The 22,353-nt window shown below is 47.5% G+C and overlaps 1 protein-coding gene across 1 annotated transcript in view; it reads left to right on the top strand.

Moving 5' to 3' along the window:
- Window positions 1-22,353, top strand: part of dcc (DCC netrin 1 receptor) — a gene marked incomplete at both ends in the record, with an annotated part of 169,006 nt that overhangs the window by 71,308 nt on the left and 75,345 nt on the right. The window contains 4 exon segments of the mRNA XM_080842602.1: window positions 11,431-11,587; window positions 13,085-13,239; window positions 16,098-16,246; window positions 17,595-17,733. Of these exon segments, the coding sequence (XP_080698728.1) occupies window positions 11,431-11,587; window positions 13,085-13,239; window positions 16,098-16,246; window positions 17,595-17,733 (600 nt within the window).

The following is a 22,353-nucleotide window of genomic DNA, read 5'->3' as shown; positions in this document are numbered from 1 at the left end:
TATGCACATCCACCAAGATTGTTAGGCAGTGGCTCCGCTCCTGTTCCTGCTCCTGCTCCTGCTCCTGCTCCTGCTCCTGCTCCTGCTCCTGCTCCTGCTCCTGCTCCTGCTCCTGCTCCTGCTGCTCTCCTGCTCCTGCTCCTGCTCCTGCTGCTCTCCTGCTCCTGCTGCTCTCCTGCTCCTGCTCCTGCTCCTGCTCCTGCTCCTGCTCCTGCTCCTGCTCCTGCTCCTGCTCCTGCTCCTGCTCCTGCTCCCTCCAGCAGCAGCCGGCTCTCCGGCCAGCGCAGCCCATATTGGAGCTGACAGCTGTGGGGGTGTTTCATCCGCCCCTGGATGAGAGCCCACAAATGGTGGTCTCTGGAGATTAATACATGATATCATTATCAATGCCCGAGCCTTCACTCCTCGTTACGCCTGCAGGTGCGCTGTGGGGGAAACTGCAGCCACATTTTGATGATAAAGCGCGTGTGTAGGTGTGTGTGTGTGTGTGTGTGTGTGTGTGTGTGTGTGTGTGTGTGTGTGTGTGTGTGTGTGTGTGTGTGTGTGTGTGTGTGTGTGTGTGTGTGTGTGTGTGTGTGTGTGTGAGTGTGTGTGTGTGTGTGTGTGTGGTGTGAGTGTGTGTACTCTTTTTTTTAACCAGAGAGAAAATGGCAATGGCAATTTCAAAGTAGCTGTTGGTCTGTGCCTTCTATAGAGGCTGTTAAATGGCCTTGCCTTCCACACAAGTGTTCCACACAGAAATACAGGACACGTCCGTCAATCCCAGTCCAACCATGAAGGCCGTGTTCTCTTCACATCAAAACACCTATATATCACCTAAAGCGTCGTTCATCAAACATCTGCTTCGAATCGGTTTTCCCACCCTGTTAAAGGAAGATTTAGGTGTGGTAATATGTCCGCCTGTGTCAGCAGCAGTAGCAGGAGAGCAGCGTATGAGCCCTCCGTGAAAATGGAGCTGATCCCCGAAGCCTCCCTCCCCTGGGTCCTTCCTCCGAGCTGCAACAATGGCACGGTGGCAATGCAGAGATGGCGAGGCACAAAAGAGAGAGAGGGATGAGCCCTCAGAATGGTGTCTTTTGTCACAAGATATTAACCGCGGACGCCATTCAGTCAGGGCACGGTCCGCTAAAGCTTTCAATCACCCACCGCCGTCACCGGCGCGTTAGCCGGCTATCCGGGCGCCATCTCTCCGTCGGATTAGATTCACGCTTCGGCGGACAAATTATTGTTATTGTGTAAATTAGACCGGCGAAGCCTTCTCCACCCCCTAGCCCTTGTCTGGAGGAGATGGATGAAAATGAGGAGGAACGACACGAAGCAGAGCGAAATGGAGACTGTGAATACTGATCAGAAGATTACCCATCCAGGTATTCTCCGAGTAGAATGCTGCAGGGACTTATCTCGGCAATAGAGGTCCTGTTTGCTTTCTTCTCCCCCTCCACTCTTTCTCTGTGTACCTATAAAAAAAGGTATCTTTTAGATAGGCTTCCGTAATGACAGCGGGTGGTGCTGTATTACACTTCCTATTCATTGCTCTGCCTAAGGGCTGTACTGTCTGAGATCGTGTGAACACGCAAGCCCTAAAGCACTATAGAATCATTTCCATTATTGACTCGGATGTTGTTATTAGGGCTTGGGTTTTGGCACAGAGTTCTTTCCTCGGCCTGATAGATGTTCGTCTGGGTGAATGTGGCGTGAAGCTTCCCTGGATTGTCTGCCTCCCCCAGACTGGCCGACTGAGAGGTTGATTGGTCACAGACACGGGTGGGCTCCAGCCAATCCCTGTGATTGACCGGATCGTCTGAGAATACGACAGGGCCCAGACGTAAACCCCCTGTGCCATGAAAATTCAAACACACACACACACACACACACACACACACACACACACAATTCCATCATTCCCCAGCTGAGGAACTGGGAATGCGCTTTCCTCCTTTTTTCCCCTGCTTGGCGATGTTGGACTGCGCGGGCTGGAAATGATGGCAGATTAGGTAGGCCAGGCTGAAAGAAATGGCGAACGGGGCGGGGGTGGGTGAGTTGGGGGGGGGGGGGGGGGGGGTCCAGCTCAGCTTCAGTGGGCAGTATTGGTCTCACTTATGCTTTGTCACTCCCCTGAATTGGCAAACGTGATTGACTGCGGCGTCGGCGGAGCGCGTCGGCGCAAACGGCGTATCCGTCTTCTTTATGGGAGGCTGTGGCGGGGAGGGCACCGGGCACCCACCGTACGGACAGAGACGGAATGGCTGTGGACGTCAGCCGCTGGCCCATTCCAGGGGTTGTCTCGTGGGATTGATTTACTGTGGACTTAATGACCTTTCCTTTCTTTTTTCGCTCTCTCTCGTTCCATTAAAAACAGATTCTTCTCCGGCTCGATAATAGACCATGACAAACTTCACAGGGCTGTCGTGTTTGTATGTGTTTGTGTTTGTGTGTGTGTGTGTGTGGGTCTGTGTATGCGTATGGCTGTGTATTTGGGTTTTTTGGTAGGCATGTATGGTTTTGTGTGTGTGTGTGTGTGTGTGTGTGTTTGTGTGTGTGTGTGTGTGTGTTTGTGTATGAAGGTGTGCATTTGTCTGAGGTTGAGTATCAGCATGAGAGGGGAGCAAAGCAGGGGTATGCCTCGTGGCGATAAAAACCAGGAGCAAAAACATTTTCTCTCAGACTTCCATTCCATCCTAATGTTCCTGTGATGTCCTCCAGTATTGATTAGTGCAGGTGGAGGGGCATTTCATAAACCTGACACATGGTGGGAGCGCCCCTCCAAAAATTGATCTCTTCCATGATAGAATGCCTACATGTAACCCCCCCTTTGTCCTCCCCTGCGTGCAGGAGAAAAATAATGGAAGACGTGTACGAGCTGAGAATTGGAGAGAAAATAGAAGAGCTTCGAAAAAGAGTGTTTTGTTTTTAGGCGCAGGGCAGGGTGGCAAGACGCCAAAGCATTGAAGTCCGAAAAACTGCGGCGCAAAAAATAATGCAGAATGCGGTGGCATCCATCATTCCGTTCGACGGGGCTTTCGGGGTGCGGGCGTGTTACAGCAAGAAATTCTATTTAACTGGAAAAGTATGACAATCTTTTATGAGATGCATGTTCAGTGATTGTTTTTCGTCTGCGTATCCAAACAGCCGCGGGAGGGCGGACTTACGAGTCAGTCTACAACCTTCCCACACATTAACTCTAGCCTGTCGAGTTCAATCTCGAGACCCTAATATATTATTATGTAGGAAATCAGCCCCCGACTATGGGCATAAAATCAAGTGAAAGTTTTGTGTTAGTTTTCTCCATCTCGCACCGAGGGATTTGCGACTGATGATCGGCAGCTGGGAATATGTTAGAACCGTATCACCGTGTGCCACCCTTCAGATTAATACCACCACTCCCCTTATTGTGCCATTCATGTTGCTGAAGATGCGGTTATCAGCTACTTTTGTGGTTGTGTGAACATGTCCACTGCAGATTCATTGTTACCAGTGCCTTCCGTCGTTATAGTCTCGCACTTTCCGTTGTTATATTCTCGTACCTTCCGTTGTTATATTCTTGCACCTTCCGTTGTTTTATTCTGGTACCTTCCGTTGTTATATTCTTGCACCTTCCGTTGTTTTATTCTGGTACCTTTCGTTGTTATATTCTTGCACCTTCCGTTGTTATATTCTCATGTGGATGCCTAGCAGGCTGCCCTTTCAGATTCAGTCTTATAAAATGTGAAGTGTAGAGCTAGGAGGAACACCTTGTACCTGGTTAACTCCTTTTATTCTTGCTGATGTAAAAAAAAAAAATGGGACGTACAGAGAAGCTAATGCACCATATCTTGTAAATAGAAACCTTAAAAAAAACCTTTTTCCCCGCTTTTTTGTCAAGTGAAACAAGGTGAAACACTCGGAGCAATGTCGTCTTTTGAAAAAAGTCCAGTCGGTTGACAACTTTTTTGGTCGGCTTCAAAGAGTCCTTCGCCTTCTCCCGAGCCTAGATACGAGCAGCAGGTGGCCTGTGATCTGCTCCCCTGTCTTCAACTCCCAACACATCAAAACCAAGTGGGCTGCCACCTCTCATCTAATGAGTCTATAAAACGTATTGTAACTTTTTTTTTTTTTAACCTTCCTCTTTTTTGACTGAGATGGGGGGGAACTTTGAAGTCACATCTTGCCTAGCTGCTCAGGGATTTCCTCTCAGCCACGAAAACTTGAGCACGATGAACAATGCAAACTAGGTGACGACTGAGACAGGAAAGAAAAAATACGTTGAGTTATCTAAGTCATACGTACTAACAGGGTACACTACATAGTCTGCTCTCACTCAGAGCCTCCTTGCTGTTGTTTGTTCATCGACATGGCAACCGATAACAGCCATCCTTTGTGTTCTCAACTCCTGTTCTGGCCCGCTACAGAGCGCATGGATGGAAGACTGACTGTTGTAAATGAGGTACAGTAAGGAACTAGGGCCCATTGCACTCAGCTAACTGGCAGAGAGCAGAACTGTTGACTTTGGAAAGAAAATTCTCTCGTTTGATCTCTGATGATTCCGACCTGAAATTGAGCTTCCCGAATGGGAAAGAGAAAGGGAGGAGGAGAAGGAAAGATAGAAAGCGAAGGAGTGAAAGATAGAAGTATGGGGCGGAGGGGAGGGGGGGGTCCTCATTATTCAGTCTGTTAAGGCCCAAATCATGCAGTGCTGCCATCCAGATAGCCATGGGCATAAAAGAGGGTCATCGGCCAGAAGCACTAATGACAGCATCTGGTCAGGACCTCAGTGACCTTGGCTTTGGCCGCTTGGCCGACAGAAAGCCTGACCACTCACTGGGCTTAATACTGGGGCAACCCCCACCCTTTCTAGGCTGACAAGCCATGTTGAAGCCATTACGCACCGGCCTCCTGTTGATTAGCTGTATTCTGGTTTAGTGGCTGCTAATGAGCCGACACCCTCGCTATATGGAGCGAGGAGGAAGAGCGTGGGGAGGAGGAGGAGGAGGAGGAGGAGGAGGAGGAGGAGGACTGATGGAATTAAGGGAGGGGGAAAAAAGGGAGAAGGAATTTTATTCCTTCTGTTCTCAGCTGGGCTCCAGATGTGGTGGTGCGGCCTGTAAAAATGGGCCACTGTAATTTTAGTACAGGCCGGTGGTTTTTAAGTAACGGTAGACTGGAGATGGGTGCAATTTTGTGTGTGTGTGTGTGTGTGTATGTGTGTGTGTGTGTCTATTTGATAGATTGTGTGTGTGTGTGTGAGTGTGTCTATGTGTGTGTGCATGTATGTGTCTTTGTGCGTGTGTGTTTGTGTGTGTGTGTGTGTGTGTGTGTGTGTGTGTGTGTGTGTGTGTGTGTGTGTGAATGTATATGTGTGTGTGTGTGTGTGTGTGTGTCTATTTGATAGATTGTGTGTGTCTATGTGTCTGTGTCTGTGTATGTATGTATGTATGTGTGTGTGTGTGTGTGTGCATGCATGCATGTGTGAGTGTTTGTGTGACTACATGTAAAGGCCTGTTCCCCTCTCTAACACATAGACCCAGAGCAGAGCTGGAAGGGTGTGGCTGGCCCTGGCTAACAGCACTGCCACACCAAGGCAAACAGCTCATAGGTTCTCAGGGGCGGGCAGGAGAAAGGGGGGAGGGACCGTCTGAACGTAATTTGTGACTAATGGAGCCTTTAACGGCGACAGTGGAATGTGTTTTGAAGTCCTTAAGCTACATGGAGCACATGAAACCGCGGCAGACCTTTAAAAGTCTTATTTGAATCCGAGATTTTTTATTTCTTTCTTAATCGAAGAGATCGCCTTCCAGCTAGAGTGCTTTACACTCTCGTTCCAGATCAACAGCCGTGTAATGATCCCTTTACAATCTCCAACTGTTTCCACCCACTACAGAACTATATATATATATATATAGACAGGGAGAGAGAGATTCTTCAGGTACAAGGACACGGTATCTTATAAACTAATCTCATGTAGATGCCATGCTTTTAAAAAAAGCCGTTTAGCAGGATTATTTTCTCTAGCTTTAATTGGTGTGTGTTTGTTGTACACGTGATCATCACACGTATCAAGGTGGCCTTTATATCATGCCTCTTGAAAAAAAACACAACAAAACAGGGACTTGGCAGGATTTGAGAGAGCAGCGTTTTGAAAGAGGAAGTCAAAAGCAAAGGTCAGAAAAGCGTGTCAGGCCAGGAGAGCTTCCTGCACATGGGGCTGCATGTGCTCCCAGAGTCTCCTCAGATCAACCTGAGAGAGGCAGGAGAGGGGAGATAGAGAGAGAGGGAGGGAGGGAGAGAGAGAGAGAGAGGGAGAAAGACAGGGGGAGAGAAAGAGGGGGGGATGGAGAAAGAGAGAGAGAGAGAGAGAGAGGGAGGGTAAGCTCACACTTCAGCTCTTTGGGCGCTTTAGACTGCAGTGTTTAAGTTTGTCTGGGATGGTGGTAGTTGGAAGTGTTGTCAGCCTGTCGGGCAGTCTGGAGTTTGTTTTGGCAGCTCGCTCTTTCTTTCTATTCTCTTTTTTCACTCCTGCAAAGCCATTTCTGTTGGTGACAGGTCTGAGGGATTGTTCATGTTGCAGTTTAAAAGTACCAGGTGAAAGTTTGTGTGAGGGGCTGAGGGAGTGTTGATCCGTCTGTCTGTCTGTCGGTCTGTCTGTTTTTTTTTGTGTTGAAGTCCTAGTCCAGGAAAAAGTTTGTTTTATTTCTTTATACATTGTCAATCTGTCTTTGTGGTTGTTTGGGCATCTTTGTGGGTGTTTGTGCATCAAGTATGCATAGACTTTGTATGACTGTGTGTGTGTGTGTGTGTGTGTGTGTGTGTGTGTGTGTGTGTGTGTGTGTGTGTGTGTGTGTGTGTGTGTGTGTGTGTGAGCTGGTACCCCTCAACATGAAAGCCACAGCTTGGGCTTCAGCACCAGCAGCAGCACCAGCGCTAGCTCAAGCACACACACACACACATACATACACACAGTCACACACGCAGTCACACACACACACACACACACACACACACACACACACACACACACACACACAGCGCTAGCACAAGTCGCTTTGGCCTCCCACTCATGGGGGGATCAAACAGGAGAGCCTCTCTATAAAACATCACAGGCAGTGAAAGCACACACACATACACACACACACACACACACACATACACACACACATACACACACACATACACACACACACACACACACACACAGACAGACACACACACACACACACACACACACACACACATACACACACACACACACATGCCCTGGACACCCCCAGTCCAAAGCTACCTCATCCAAGGAACATCATCCTCTGAGATTAAGAGCTTCACTCACTTCTGTTACTTTGCTAACGGAGGCAGCGGAACAGCACGCAGCCTGTCACGCTCACCATGTTGCTCTGCTGTGACGGTGACAGCGTTTGAGTCATCTGGCTGACAGGCAACTCCAACTCAAAAAAACATTTGTTTTCAGACCGTACATGTGTGTTAGCCAGGAAACAACCTTTTCCAGACATGCAGTGTGGTATGCAAAAGCTGTTTCGAGCTGTTATCCTCTCCTGCCCACATGTTTACCTGTCATGATTCCCGAGCGATGCTTCCCCACGAAATTCGACAGTAAGCCTTAGATCCAAGATGGCCGATGCGATTCAGACCTGCCAACATGTACGCATTTTGCGTACCTGGCACGCATTTTGACATCAAAGTACGCTGGTACGAGTTGATGGTCTAAAAGTACGCATAACCAAAAATATATATATATATATATTTTTTTTTTAAGAACGCATAACGCTCAATAATGCATGGCCGGTTTTCAACGGGTTCAAACTTCACAGTCTGTCTCGAGTCACCAATGCGTACGTAGGCAGCTGCAGCAGAGCAAGAAGCAGAAGAGGAGTTTGACCAATCACAGACCCCCTGCCGTTACTATCCCCTGTATGACCATCGAAATCAGAGAATACTAGGTTACTCTGCGGTCAGAGAAATCAACCGCTGTTAACGTGTCAGTTAGCGATTTTTCATTCATGAATACTTACCTAACTCTCCCTTCCCGACCACGTCTGGCCAATTCTTCAAGTGAGGACATTAAAAAAATCACTTAAAGGTAAACTAACGAGTAATGTAGAGATAAGACGTTAAAAATGTAATTTTAGCCCAACGATGAAACCATGTGGTTTTCGTGTTCGCCTTCGATTTAAAATGGCAAATAAATCTAAGTGTCTTGGCTGTGTTAGAAATGGTTTGACTTAACGCTTTTTGGGTTTTTTCAAACTTCTTATTTTAGACAAACTCTTGTAGTATGTTACCATGGCAGAACCACCGGATAAAATAAAAAGATCGCAAAAAATCATTGATAGTTACCGGGAGAGATGGCCATGCCTCCGTTCTTTTCAGACATCCCCACCATGCTTTCTGCAGTGTGCAATGTCATTATTGACATTAGTCACCAAGGAGCAGGTAACGAACACGGTAAGATGCATATTATCAGAAAATCATAGGCCTATCTGTCAAGTTCATGCTACAGGTCCGAGGCAGCCTTCTACGTACAGTGTCCACACATGCTTACGCACAGCTGTTGTCATGTCACAGTGTAAACGGCTATATGTTTCTAATAATAATAATAATAGGTTAATGATAATAGCAGACATCCAAAGTCCCGCATATTGATAACCACTCCCTGATGCCAGCAAATGACTTAAAATCTCCCGGAATCTAGAGCGAGCGACGTGCTCTAAACCGTGTTAGCATCTGTGTAGCGCGCGCACGACAGAGAGGGAGAGGGACCTGGAGACTGTGCGTGTGTGAGGCAGTGTGCGTGTGTGCCTCAGGAGCATCCTGATTGGCCTGTTTCGGTAAGTCAACCAGTCAATTTTCAGTGTGGGCAGCCTTTTATCTCTTCTCCCGAACCGAATTAATCAGTTCAGTGTATCTAGGAACAGGGGCACCATGGCACAGGGAGAATGCCCCCCAAAAAGTTTCACTTCATGTGCATATTATTCATGCCGGCTAGTTGCCAGGGCTACATGAAAACAACAAGCTCCTTAAACTTGTTTAAAGTTGCAATGGAATACAAATAAAAGCAGTTAACATAAAAAGGATAGTATTAGCAGCATATAATAAATAGTAAAAGTAATCTACATATTTAAACATAATTAACAAAGAATTGCACAGGGCTATAGCCTATAGAATGATATTATGCTTTTATAACTTTTAGGGACCACAACAGTAATACGTAGGCCTAGGGGGGGGATACCTCCCTGAAATGACTTTTTGCAGGTTGGGATGTCTGTAATAGCCTAAAAAACTCTTCCACTGACTAGAATTTAATTAAATAATAAAGAAGCAAACACAGCGCCATCATTTGGTCTTAGCAGTTGTCTAGTCCTGGTATCGCATGTAATTGGGCTTGCATTCGAACATCAGACGTGGGGAGAAAAAAGAATGATGAATCATGACACTTGATAGGTATGAGGTAGGGAAAAAATACAACATGACCATTGTGTGAGAAGTTCCTAAGGAGCCTAGAGTGAAATACCATCCCAGGCTACAAATTTGTTGTCACAGTTATCACTTATAACTGTTATCACAGTTTTTTTATTTTATTTCATTAGGCCTTCTAAAGTGGTTCAGAACTGCATTATTTATTAGCTCAGAATGTCGTCGATTGGTTCAATCATGCAACAACAGCATTATAACTAATAAAATGAAGGCCACAAAATCTTGCCGCGCCGCACCGCACCGCGGTGGTACTCAAACACATTTTCCAATGTTGGCAGGTCTGGATTACAATGGTGCCCAGTAGTTGCAGACCTTGTTATCACTTCATGGGTCATACATATGTGTGGTGTGTGTGCTTGGGTTCACAGTGGATTAGCTTGGCTCCGCGGCACCGTGTTTCAGTTCAGTTTTCATCAGGATTACATCCTGGAAACGCTCAGCTGAGGAGGGGCTTGGTTTGCCGTTTTTGTTTGGCCGGCCAGTCAGCAAAACTGTAGTGAGTGCTTCATCCAATCATGTCAACAAAGTTTCAAATGATGCTCATTCGTCAGGCCCAGATCCCCATAATGAATCCCTAACCCAGAGAATCACAGACCACAACACAGAGGAATGAGGCATCTGGAAACATCAGGACTGCGAGCGTAGACAGCTGTGTTTCAGTACAACTGTTCTGATGGAGAGCTTGGCAGGGTGCAGATGTTTAATGACCCGGAGAACCTCTGGAGAATTTTTGCTTTTTAATGCCAACGAATTTCTGGCGGCAAAAGTAATCAGGCTTCGTTTGGGATTCAGAGGCAGACGCCCGACTCCCTTAAGCATGTGTTCCCTTGAGTGAACAAACACTTGCAATGAGAATAAATGTGCTGTCATTGTTGCAGCCCACTCCCCCCCCCCCCCACTCCATCCTGCTGTCTTTGGGGTTTTTTATGGTGTGTTTTTCCTCTTGAATGGGTCCTTTCTTGGTGGCAGAGGTGCATTGAGCTGTTTGTATTGACGGCAAGGTTTTCAACACCATAGTTTGGGTAGTGTGGGTCGCGCAAGCCGTACTGCGCACAGTAGAGTCCGGTCGATGTAGAACCGCTGAAGAGAGAGAGAGATTTTTTTTCGGTGTATTTTTTCCGTTATAATTGTATGGGTCTCATCGCATCGCTCCGAGCGTCCATGCAGATGCCTGTTTGTTTGTTTGTTTGTGCATTTGTTTGTTTGTTCGTGTGCTTGGTTGTTATGAGGCAGAGGAGCTCAAGTCACAGCCCGCTTTGTTTGCAAAACATGCTCTTGTTTGTTTGTGTGTGTGTGTGTTCGTATAATGGTGCATAATGACGGCATGCTTCTCTGAGCTGTCCATCAACATCAGCATCAGACCCAGCTCCATCCTCCCACAGCCCTGGCTCTGCTCTTGTATCCCCCAATGACATGCTGCAACCCCAAAGACCACCACCCCTGACCCCCCCCCCCCCCCGCCCCACAGCTCGCGATTGGTCAGCATCATGCCCGCTGCACATGCACACAAACACACACATACACACACAAACACACACACACACATGGCCACTGCTGCCAATGAACTGTAAAAGAAAAAAAACAAACAATCAAGCTAAAGAAACAAATAATTCTCTTTTTCCTGTCTGTGATCTTCTTTATCGCTGTTCTTCTTTTTCCTTATCTTCTCATCCCATCGGTCATGATCCTCTTGTGTTTTTTATTATTATTTTCCCCGTACCCAACACCCGTCCCCCCCCCCCCCCCCACCCCCAACAACCCCCCCTGCACTCTCCCTTCTTGTTCTCCTCCTCTGTGTCCTCCTTCCCTCCCCTCCCTAACCCCTCTCCCCTTGTCCTCTCCCCCCCTCCCTGCCCTACTCCTCCCCTGGGATTACTAACGCTATAGAGGCCACCACAGCACCCGCCCCCCAGGTCCCAAGCCCTGTGCCCCCCACTTCTTTGACTTACTCCTCTCCTCCCCCACCAGTTGTCCCGAGCTCAGGCGCCCTCCCCTCCGCTCCCCGTGACGTGGTCCCTGTCCTTGTGTCCAGTCGCTCTGTGCGCCTCAGCTGGCGCCCCCCACTGGAAGCCCGCGGAAGCGTCCACACCTACGGTGTCTACTATTCACAGGAGGGGATCAACAGGTATGTGTCTCTATGTGTGTGTGTGTGTGTGTGTGTGGCGCCTTGGGGTGGTGAAAGGATTCTGTGTGAATGTATTCACAGGAGGAGATCGACAGGTGTGTGTGTGTGTGTGTGTGTGTGTGTGTGTGTGTGTGTGTGTGTGTGTGTGTGTGTGTGTGTGTGTGTGTGTGTGTGTGTGTGTGTGTGTGTGTGTGTGTGTGTGTGTGTGTGTGTGTGTGTGTGTGTGTGCGGTGTGGTGTTTGCTAAAGGGTTGGATGTTGGTAAGAGGGACTCCAGGCTGTGTGGCGTGCCCCCTGCTGATGCGTGAGTGAGGCTCTGCAGGATTGCAAAGTGCCGGTAATGACTTGAATGGAGAAAGTGCCGGTGGTGATTTGAATGGAGAAAATGCCGGTGGTGATTTGAATGGAGAAAGTGCTGGTGGTGATTTGAATGGAGAAAGTGCCGGTGGTGATTTGAATGGAGAAAGTGCCGGTGTGGAAAAGTCGATGGGCCCGCCACCACAGCACCAGCTCTCGGAACACGATCCAGAGCACAGCCTGCAAGAATCCCACTGGAACACGGAGTAAGGGAGGGTGCGAAGAGAAAGTGAAAGTGAAAGTGAAAGTAACTCTATGGCAGAGAGGGTGTGAAGAGCATGAACCATTGCTCAGACAAACAGCACAGAAGAACGCATCAAGTGTGCATGGCCACTACATCAGGGGTCAAGAATCTTTTCAGACAGATAAAAAGTCTCCTGATAAAATACTCGGTCCTTGACAAAAGAAGTGTAAGAGGAGGCTGCTCCAGCTCTTTATGAAATGGAGAGTGGAGAGCGGAGTGGAGAGCTCGTTAGAGACGAGGAGACAATGCGGAGGGAAAAATAGAAATCATGACTGAGCAGAGCAGCCTTTTATAACGGCTATAATGAATATCACAGGCCCTCTAATAAGCTTTATTGAAACAAAATATCAAGAGTTGAATTTGATCAGGCCTCATTACTCAAGCTCTGACTGGGCAGGATCAGCCCCAGCTCAGCATACAGTCCATTCACTGGGGACTATTAGCTTGTGACCTTTTGTTTCCCACCTGGGAGATGAATAGACTAATAGAGTTCATTCAAATTTAAATCAGACACAAACGCGCTCAGGACATGTCTTGTGTCCCCTCTGTCACATTTAGACCACTCCTGTATCTCCTGATTAGAAGGTTTAAAAAAAGAAAATTATGTTTTTTTTCCCGGTCTAGATTACGGAGACTGGTGATTATGCACTTTGCTGGTTGAGCAGACCCTGACATGTGGGTCTGTGTTGGGTTCTGAGTTATTTTTTTTAGATTAGATTACAGAGACTGGCGAATACGGTCATGCACTCTGCTGTTTGTGTGGAGTCTGACTGTGGGTCTGTGCTGGGTTCTGAGTAAAAAAGATTCGGGTCCAGATCACAGAGACTGGTGAATAAGGTCATGCACTCTGCTGTTTGTGTGGAGCCTGACTGTGGGTCTGTGCTGGGTTCTCTGCAGGGAGAGGTCTATCAACGTGACGGAGCCCGAGGCGCTGCAGCTGACGGTGGCCAGCTTGAAGCCGGAGCAGAGCTACGCCTTCCGGGTAGTGGCCTACAACGAGGTCGGCCCGGGGGAGAGCTCCGAGTCCATCCGCCTGACAACCAAACAAGAGCGTAAGTCTCTATCTTCTCTTTCCTCACTCCACTCTCTCTCTCTTCTGTCTCTCTGTCGATCCTCTCTCTTCTCTCTCCACTCTCTCTCTCCTGTCTCTCTCCTCTCTCTTCTCTCTCCACTCTCTCTCTTCTGTCTCTCTCACCCTCTTCTGTCTCTCTGTCGATCCTCTCTCTTCTCTCTCCACTCTCTCTCTCCTGTCTCTCTCCTCTCTCTTCTCTCTCCACTCTCTCTCTTCTGTCTCTCTCCTCTCTCTTCTCTCTCCACTCTCTCTCTTCTGTCTCTCTCTCCTCTCTCTCCTCTCTCTTCTCTCTGCACTCTCGCTCTCTCTTCTATCTCTCTCTCTCCTCTCTCTCTCCTCTCTCTCTTTTCTCTTCACTCTGCGCCGCTCTATGACCAAGCCCTCACTTTTCACCTGAACTGCTCCAAGAAGACTGTAAATACTATAGTGCAATACTACAGTATTAGTACAGTACCATGCTCACATCCAAATGTTTCACATCACACACCTGTTTAGCAGCCTACGTGTTCAGTGTAGTAGTTTGCTACTGCTGTGCAGTAAGGATACACAGTACACAATAGTGTTTCCCTAACACAACAATTGCAGATGCTAATTTAAGAGATAAACATTAATTGTAGATGGGCGTCTTTTCGGCACTTGAGGACACTTACTTCAGCATTTAGTGCACTGAGAGATGACAGTTTGTTTCTACTTATGACAAACAACATGGAGTATTTAAGTCCACTCAAGTGGACATCTCATCTAGTGCCAGCCATCCCGATCAAGCTGACTCTGACAGATACATGAACACAGCTCTCCATCGTCCCGTCATGTCCTCGTCATGTCCTCGTCATGTCTGCTGTCTAGGCAGACTCAGGTTGCCATGTCATGTAGGAGACTGCTGTTTACTCGCCCAGATCCATACATCTGTGCGGAAAGATCCCTGACGATGTCACTTCCTGTGTAACCTGAGGGATTTGTGGCTCCGTCCTTTATATCTTTCACTACTGCTCTCTCCGTTCTCTCCTTCTCTTTTCTCCTCCTCCCTTTTTATTTGGCTTTGTCATTCTTTCCCTCCCTCCCTCCCTCCCTCTCTCTCCTTCTTTCTCTCTTTCTATCTCTCTGTCCCACTCCATTGTTACTTTCTATGTCCTTCGATTTTTTTTCTCCTTTACTTAGACGATCTTTTTTCCCTCCTTCAGCCATCTTTTAACAGCGTGTCATTGTGGCTTTAACAGCAGTATAACCGCTCCGTCTAAGCTGCCGTCTGATTAAATCACTCCTAATCATTTTTGCGGCCGCTGACCGAGCCTCGCTCCCCTGTGGTAGATTGGATTTTGGCACGAGTCTCGGCGGACTGAGAGAATATTTCGGGTTTTTGCGGCTCAGCCCTTTAATATGGCCCCTGTGGCTTTATTTTTACTGAGCAGTCTGACCTTTGCTTCCGTCGAGCGTGTTTAGCCTCTGTCGCCGAACAGACGGAAGCCAATCAAAGGGGAGGAGGGATATCCGCCCTGAAGGGTAGATGTGCTTACATGTTAGCTCTCGTTTCAGAATTGCGTCGCAGCAAACAGACGGAAGCCAATCAAAGGGGAGGAGTGATTTTCGCACTAAGGGGTTAACATGTTAGCTCTCGTTTCAGATGTAATTTCGTCGCAGCGTGCACCTAATAACAGGGCATGGCGTGGCATGTACGTGCAGACCACACATGGATGAAACCGCACTCTGCCCGCTGCAGCCTGCTTTTTCTTACTAATGCAGATGCATTCATGGGAGGATCGTGGGAAAGTGGGAGATTTGGGGCAAAATTGTGGGGAGGAGACGCGCTGATTACGTATTCTGCTGTAGGTATGATCACTGCGTGGGACAGTGCATGTCTGTGTTTGCCTTTCAACCCAGAGTGGGCGTTAGACGTGTGAAAAGATTCCAGAAACAGAAGATTCCAAAAACAGAAGATTCCAGAAACAATGGAATCAGTATTCTGAGCACCGGTTTTGTGCATTTGTGCCATGTTAAAAGCAACCTTTACTTTCGGTTGCCTTTTTGCTATCGCTTTTTTCACCTTATCCACTTCCCCACGTGTAGATGCCAGCTACAATATCCGATGTGTTCGTTACAGCTGTACAAATGTTTTTTTAAAGGTAGAGGTCTCGAATTACTGCCCTGTTTTATCTCTCTGTGTGATGACACCTTATTAGCGTGTATCTCTTTTTCCTGATCGCTGAACTTTTGATTCCTTTTTAATGTCCGTCGGCGCTTCCACGATTGCATTCAACTGCGCCCCTGATTGAATGATACTGTTCAGATGCGGGCGCCACAAATGGCGGTTAGAGGGCATTGTCATGCGCTGATTACCCAATCAGCCACAGGTTTGGTGCATTCAACTTAAAACGAAAAGGCAGAGCGTGAGCTTTCTGTGCACAGGCCAAGTCTCTAATGTACGTCCATCTGCCCCTGAAACTGCACCGTATGCTGCTAGAATGTTCCAATGGGTTCAGAGATCTATCAACAAAGTGGGAAAAGATACCGGCAACAGCGGAAGTAGCAGCAGGCTTAAGTTAGCATTAAAGAACTTTAACTTAGCCTTAAAGAACCGTAAGTTAGCATTAAAGAGCTTTAGGTTAGCCTTACAGAACCTTGTGCAGAAAAAATCAACAGAGAGGTCTCGAGAATCGGAGCAACCCTGATGGAATCCTCTGGGCAGCTCCTTTGAAAACTATGTTTATGCAGCTCCTACGTGGAGTTGCACAGTATCTCTCGGTCTGTGTTTGTATCTCTGACCTTTGTCACATAGACACTAAACATTGTCAAACTCTGTCTCTCTCTCTCTCTCTCTCTCTTTCTCTCTGGAATGAGTAGTGCAGGTTCCTGGTCCAGTGCAGAACCTGCAAGCCCAGGCCACCTCTGCCACCTCCATCGAGGCATCCTGGGACCCCCCCGCCTACACCAATGGACCCATCCAGGGCTATAGGCTGCTGTGGACAGAGAACTCTTCTGGAAAGGAGCAGGTACCTGTCAACTTCTATGACAGCCTTACAGCTAGGAGAATAAAAGCAGACTTTTCAGTGATTCAGGGCACCCCACCACTGTGTGAAAGAGGGGGATTTGTCTTTATTATTGATTCATGTTGAAATCTCTGTTATTAAGTGGGACTAGTGATGTTGACACAAGCTATTTAATACATGGGACATGATGGCATATTTGCTGCAGGCGAGCCTTAGAACACCCTAAGAATCAAATTAGTATTTACCGCATACCAAACAGTAGGGTGCTACGCTATCTCCATCTCTCTACTCATTTCTGTGAACTCCAAAGACTCCATTTTCATGAATCATCTTCTTTTTGTGAGAGGCTACGCAGCTAACAGCACTGCCTCATAGCGGGGGTGAAACTAGATCAAGAGTTTCTGAACAACATCCACTTTGAACACAGGAACATTATGCACTTTCACTACCCATCCAGATGAAAAACACTCTCAGCTCTGGTGTGTTTGTGGGGAGGGTTGTGGGGGGTGGGGGAGGAAACATTGAACGTCTCTTTTTTAAGACAAGAAAGTGCTCCAAAATAAAATGCTACGGAGAATGACTGGCTAATGTAAATTGACTGTCTTCGAAGTTGGTTCAGTTTTGAAGTTGCGGTTTGTGCTCTGAGATCTGTTTCCGTCAGACTCAAAGACCCCATGGTGCTTTCTGCTCGGTGCTTCAGTTAGTGCTGACACGTGCGGTGCAGGGCACTTCGCTTTTAAGCAACAGCCTTGGCCTTGAACAGCCTCCGATATCAGAGCGCTAGAGTTTACATTTCTAAGTCCTTCTGAACATGACATGAAGTGTGGAGCACAACTTGAAAGGGTGTATAATTTGTTCAGAGCCACTCCTTCAAATCTTTGGTAACACATTCAGTAATTGAAGTGCGATCACGTCATTCATGTTGTCCTTAAGTGACAGTGATTTGTCTTCTGTAACCATGACAATGAGAAAGCATAACACATAGCCCCCCAAAAGCTGCCCTGTTAAGCCCCTCTGCTCGATGTCTCTCTTCACTGTCCGGTTGCCAGTAGCCAGGGGGAACCTCTACTGCTGAGCTTCAGGTTGGGCCTCTAATTAGCCAATTAACCAATTATCCAATTACCTTCCCTTTGAATGTGATAAAAACATACAAACAAAAGCCACTGCGACCTGGAAGTGAAAGCAGGAGCCCTGGCTCTTGGTGTCATTAACAAGCAGAGAAGAGGGGTAAAACAAAAAGGATTTGAAATGTATTTTGATTTGTGACTGATTGCTAATGAAATTAGATCATTGTCCTTTTTTTTGTTCCTCCTATGCTTGCTCATATTGGCTCTTTCATCCTCTCCTTTAGAGTATTGATGTGATCGCGCAGAGCTACAAGATGGAGGGGCTTAAGAAGTTCACAGAGTACTCTCTGCAGTTGCTGGCTCTCAATCGCTTCGGGCCGGGCGTGGCCTCAGACGACGTGGCCATCACCACCCTCTCAGATGGTAAGAGGCTTCTGAAGCTGTGTCTTTTTTGGTCTTACCCACGCTGCACTGCATGCTATGTGGACTTGAAATCATTAATCAAGTCAAGGCTGGTTGAGCGGAATTCTTCCCCCAAAAAAAAGAAAAGGGAAAAAAAAAGAAAAACAGATCAAATGGAGGATAGTTTTTAATGAAGGGGAAATATTTACATAATGAATCAATTTAATCAAGAATTAATTGCACAATTTATTCGTTATTAATACATTCACCACACTTGAGCTGTAATTTGAGTGGGGGGAAGGGGGGGGGGCAGCTTGGCGTCGCTCCGCAATCAATTTCTTACCGTGTCACTCAGCTCTGACAGGGGCCACGGCGTGTTAGTAACGGCCCTGATTCCGAGGTGCATCCTACCCTCTGTTACCCACAATTAAGTGCCCAGGGGTACTCCTGGGAGAGGAAAATGCACCCACCCAAAAAAAAACAAGCCTGGTGCTCCGACTGGCGCTCCGACTGGCTGGCTGCTCAGTGGAACGCCTTGTAACTGCCGTCATGCTCCTGCCCCGCAGTGGGAGTCCTGGAAGTCCGGAAGGCCTTTCGGGAGTAGAGAGAGTGCTATCCAAACAGAATTCCGTTTAAGTCCGCTCCAGCCTCTCTTCTCGTCTACCCACTCCACTCTGCTCCACTCCATCCACGTTCCCTTGGGGAATTTTTCCAGTTTGTTTTGGGCAACCACTCACTCCAGACGCGACAACTGTGTTTGTTTTTTTTGTGCCTGTTTGTGTGTGTGTGTGTGTTTGTTTTGATTTTGCTGTTCAAGTGGTTTATCTCTGCTGCCCATATTTTCAGTCGAATGCTTCTTCTGTCCTCAGTCCAGGGCCCCACCTGTCAGGCAAGCTTAGGCTTCTCTTCATCCAGAGGGGGGGAAACATGAAAACAGTCCATTTAACATAGCAGATGATCACAAGACGCTTGGCACTCGCTTCGGAAAACAAAATCCCCCGCGCTAGCCTCCAGCCTGACTGGCTTTGAATATGAACCTCGCCTCTTGATTTCCAATCGGCCATCTTGATTAGCTGTCGCAGGGGCGCCTATTGATTCAGGTGTTAACCTGGGGGATTACGTTTGTGGTAATTCTCTGGGATTCAATTGCCTCGCCCGTATCAACACTCTCCAGCTTGAACGGCTACGTTGGCCCATTGATGTCTGGCTGTGTTGACTCAGATGTGTCAGGAGCACACACACACACGCACACATGCACACACACACACACACACACACACACACACACACGCACACAGCAGACAAAATGGCTCTTCTGCTCATGTCAACCATGCTTCAAAGCCACGACAAAAGCAAACATCACAGGCCTCGGTGCGGTGACAGTGTGTGAGGAGATGCTGTGATCTCAGGTTTCAATTTTGAAACGTCTCAGGGACAAGCAGGATGGCATGATGAGGGAGAGACAGACAAGAGAGAGAGAGAGAGAGAGAGAGAGAGAGAGAGAGAGAGAGACAAGAGGGAGAGAGAGAGAGAGGGAGAGGCTGTGCATATGGGAAAGGGAGAAAAAAGAGAAAGAGACAGTGGGAATGGGGAGAAGAGAGACAGTAGGATAAAGAGAGAGAGAAAGAGAGGGAGCGGCTGTGCATATGGGAAAGGGAGAGAAAAGAGGAAGAGACAGTGGGAATGGAGAGAAGAGAGATAGTAGGATAAAGAGAGAAAGAGAGAGAGGGAGTGGCTGTGCATATGGGAAAGGGAGAGAAAAGAGGAAGAGACAGTGGGAATGGGGAGAAGAGAGACAGTAGGATAAAGAGAGAGAGAGAGAGAGAGAGAGAGAGAGAGAGGGAGAGGCTGTGCATATGGGAAAGGGAGAGAAAAGAGGAAGAGACAGTGGGAATGGAGAGAAGAGAGACAGTAGGATAAAGAGAGGGAGAGAGAGGGAGAGTCTGTGTTGCCCATACCATGCTGAATCATTCTGGCACGTTTCTTACTCCCCTGCTTTTACCCACAGGGATTACTGATGAGCTGGAGAGTGTGCGTGATAGAGAGTGAGGGAGGGAGAAGGAGAATGAGAGTAGGAACAAGGGATGACATAGAGAAAACCACTGAGGAGGGAAGAGAGAGGGAGAGCGGAAGGGGAGAGGGAGGGAGGAAGAGAGAAGTTGAGGAAGGCGAGGCTCTGGCCATCTGCATTCCGTGCACATCATCTCCAGCCATGGAAATCTCCCATCTTTGGCATCTTGGTTGACCTTGGTTGACCTCACTTTCACATCCTACTGGTCTCCTCTCCACCACAGGTCCTCTCGCTCAGCCCTCTCAGCCAGCCCTGACCACCAGTCAATGCACCATCCATCTCTCTCTGTCTGTCTCTCTGTCTTTCTTTCTGTCTGTCTCTCTCTGTCTGTCTCTCTGTCTTTCTCTCCATCCATCTCTCTCTGTCTGTCTCTCTGTCTTTCTATCCATACATCTCTCTCTGTCTGTCTCTCCGTCTTTCTCTCCATACATCTCTCTCTGTCTGTCTCTCTGTCTTTCTCTCCATACATCTCTCTGTCTGTCTCTCCATACATCTCTCTCTGTCTGTCTCTCTGTCTTTCTCTCCATACATCTCTCTGTCTGTCTCTCCATACATCTCTCTCTGTCTGTCTCTCTGTCTTTCTCTCCATAAATCTCTCTCTGTCTGTCTCTCTGTCTTTCTCTCTGTCTGTCTCTCTGTCTTTCTACTCCATACATCTCTCTCTGTCTCTGTCTGTCTGTGTGCCTCTTTCTCCCTCAATCTCACTCTGTCTCTCTCATTCTCTTCTTCTCTTACTCTCTTTCCTCTCAGTCAGTCAGACATCTTACATTTATTGCTCCTCTGCAAATTCCCACCTTTCTTTTTTTTCTCTTCTCTCACTCTCTTACATCTGATGTCTTGTCTCTATTCCATTTGCCTGTTTTCCTTACTGTCTCTCAAGCATCTTTCCATCTGTCTTCCTCTCTTTCACACCATCCCTCCCCTTTCCATCTCTCTGTCTCTCCCTCTCTTTCACCCCATCTCTTCCCTCTCCATCTCTCTGTCTCTCCCTCTCTTTCACCCCATCTCTTCCCTTTCCATCTCTCTGCCTCTCCCTCTCTTTCACCCCATCTCTCCGCCTCTCCATCTCTCTATCTCTCCCTCTCGTTTGCCCCATCTCTCCGCCTTTCCATCTCTCTGTCTCTCCCTCTCTTTCAGCCCATCTCTTCCCTTTTCCGTCTTTGTATCTCCTTCTCTTTCACCCCATCTCTCCGCCTTTCCATCTCTCTGTCTCTCCCTCTCTTTCACCCCATCTCTCCATCCTCTCTCCAACTCCAAGTGCAAGGTGCCGAGGCGATCTTGGGGTGTGTGCCCCTGGTGGCCCCGGGACTCTCTTATTCACCAGACTGTCTCACCGCATTAGCGTCAGCGCTCGCTAAGAGGCCATGGGAATTTAGAGTCTGTCAGCTTCCATTAGCAGTGGCCCTCTGAATGTTTCAAATGAGCCACAAGACCTGCCTTTTCCATTTCCCTGCTTAATTAAGACCGCTTGTGCTCGCTAATGAAATTGTGTGCCTGCACTTCTCTCTCCCTCTTGTTCTCTCGCTCTCTCGCTCTTTCGCTCTTATTCTCCTTCTTTAACGAGCGGTCCTCTCTCTGAGGTAATTAATGACCTTTAACCCCTAACACACCGCCAGCCAGTTGTCCCATTGATCCTAGGGGGGTGAACGCAGAGCCCAGTATGCAAAACTCTCCAAAGACCAATCAACCGCTCAGCCGCCATTTTTCTCCAGCCTATCGCAGCCAGCCATACTTGGAGATACCAAATACATGAATGTGCATGAGGATATTACGCCTGTGATAAATGACTCCCTACACCTCCACACTGATCTTTCTGTGGAGACTCTTAAGCATTTTACGGTGATCACGAAGGAGATAATAGTATCACTGTAATGTGGGTTTGGTAGGATAGCACTCAGTTAATGGGTGTTATTACTTTGGTACTTTGGAGTTTGGTCTATCCATGGAGTAGCCTTGAGACAGTATAGCAAGACTGTTCTTTCTCGAACATTCTAGAGCATTCTAGAACATTCTACTGTCTCTCAAGCAACTGATGGCAGAGGCATTGTTATGTAAAAGGCCTGGATCTCTGCAGAGCTGCTGTTGTGGTGATCAAACATCTCTCAAAAGTCCCCCAAGAAATGTGGAATCTTAAAATCCTGATGCTCTTCAGGGTTAGCCCTGTCATCAAAGAGCTGTTTAAGACCACTTCATTCTCAAAATGAAAAGTCTTCCTCCTCTCAATTGTTTCCCGTTAACGTCGCTGAGCTGCCCCTCTGGAAGAATAAAAGATTTCTTTTTCTGGCTGGCCGTTAAGTATTAATAAATAGGCTAGCTGTCATTTCTAATGTATAGGCTAAACAGTAGGCCCTGACAATATTATATATATACAGTAATATATATATAATAATAAGGACAAAGTAGGCTATAAACTCATCACCAAATGGTGATCAAAATGTCTGTGCATATCCCTGGGTATAAAGATGTCCAAACAGCATTATTTTGTGTTTATTGATAAGGGGTTATCTCCAGTAAGGTCACTGGTTTATTGATTTATCAATACTGACCTCAGGGCAAAGGTAATCATTAAC

Source organism: Sprattus sprattus (genome assembly GCF_963457725.1).
Source record: "Sprattus sprattus genome assembly, chromosome: 7".
Lineage (NCBI taxonomy): Eukaryota > Metazoa > Chordata > Actinopteri > Clupeiformes > Clupeidae > Sprattus > Sprattus sprattus.
This window is presented reverse-complemented; position numbering and strand designations above follow the sequence as displayed.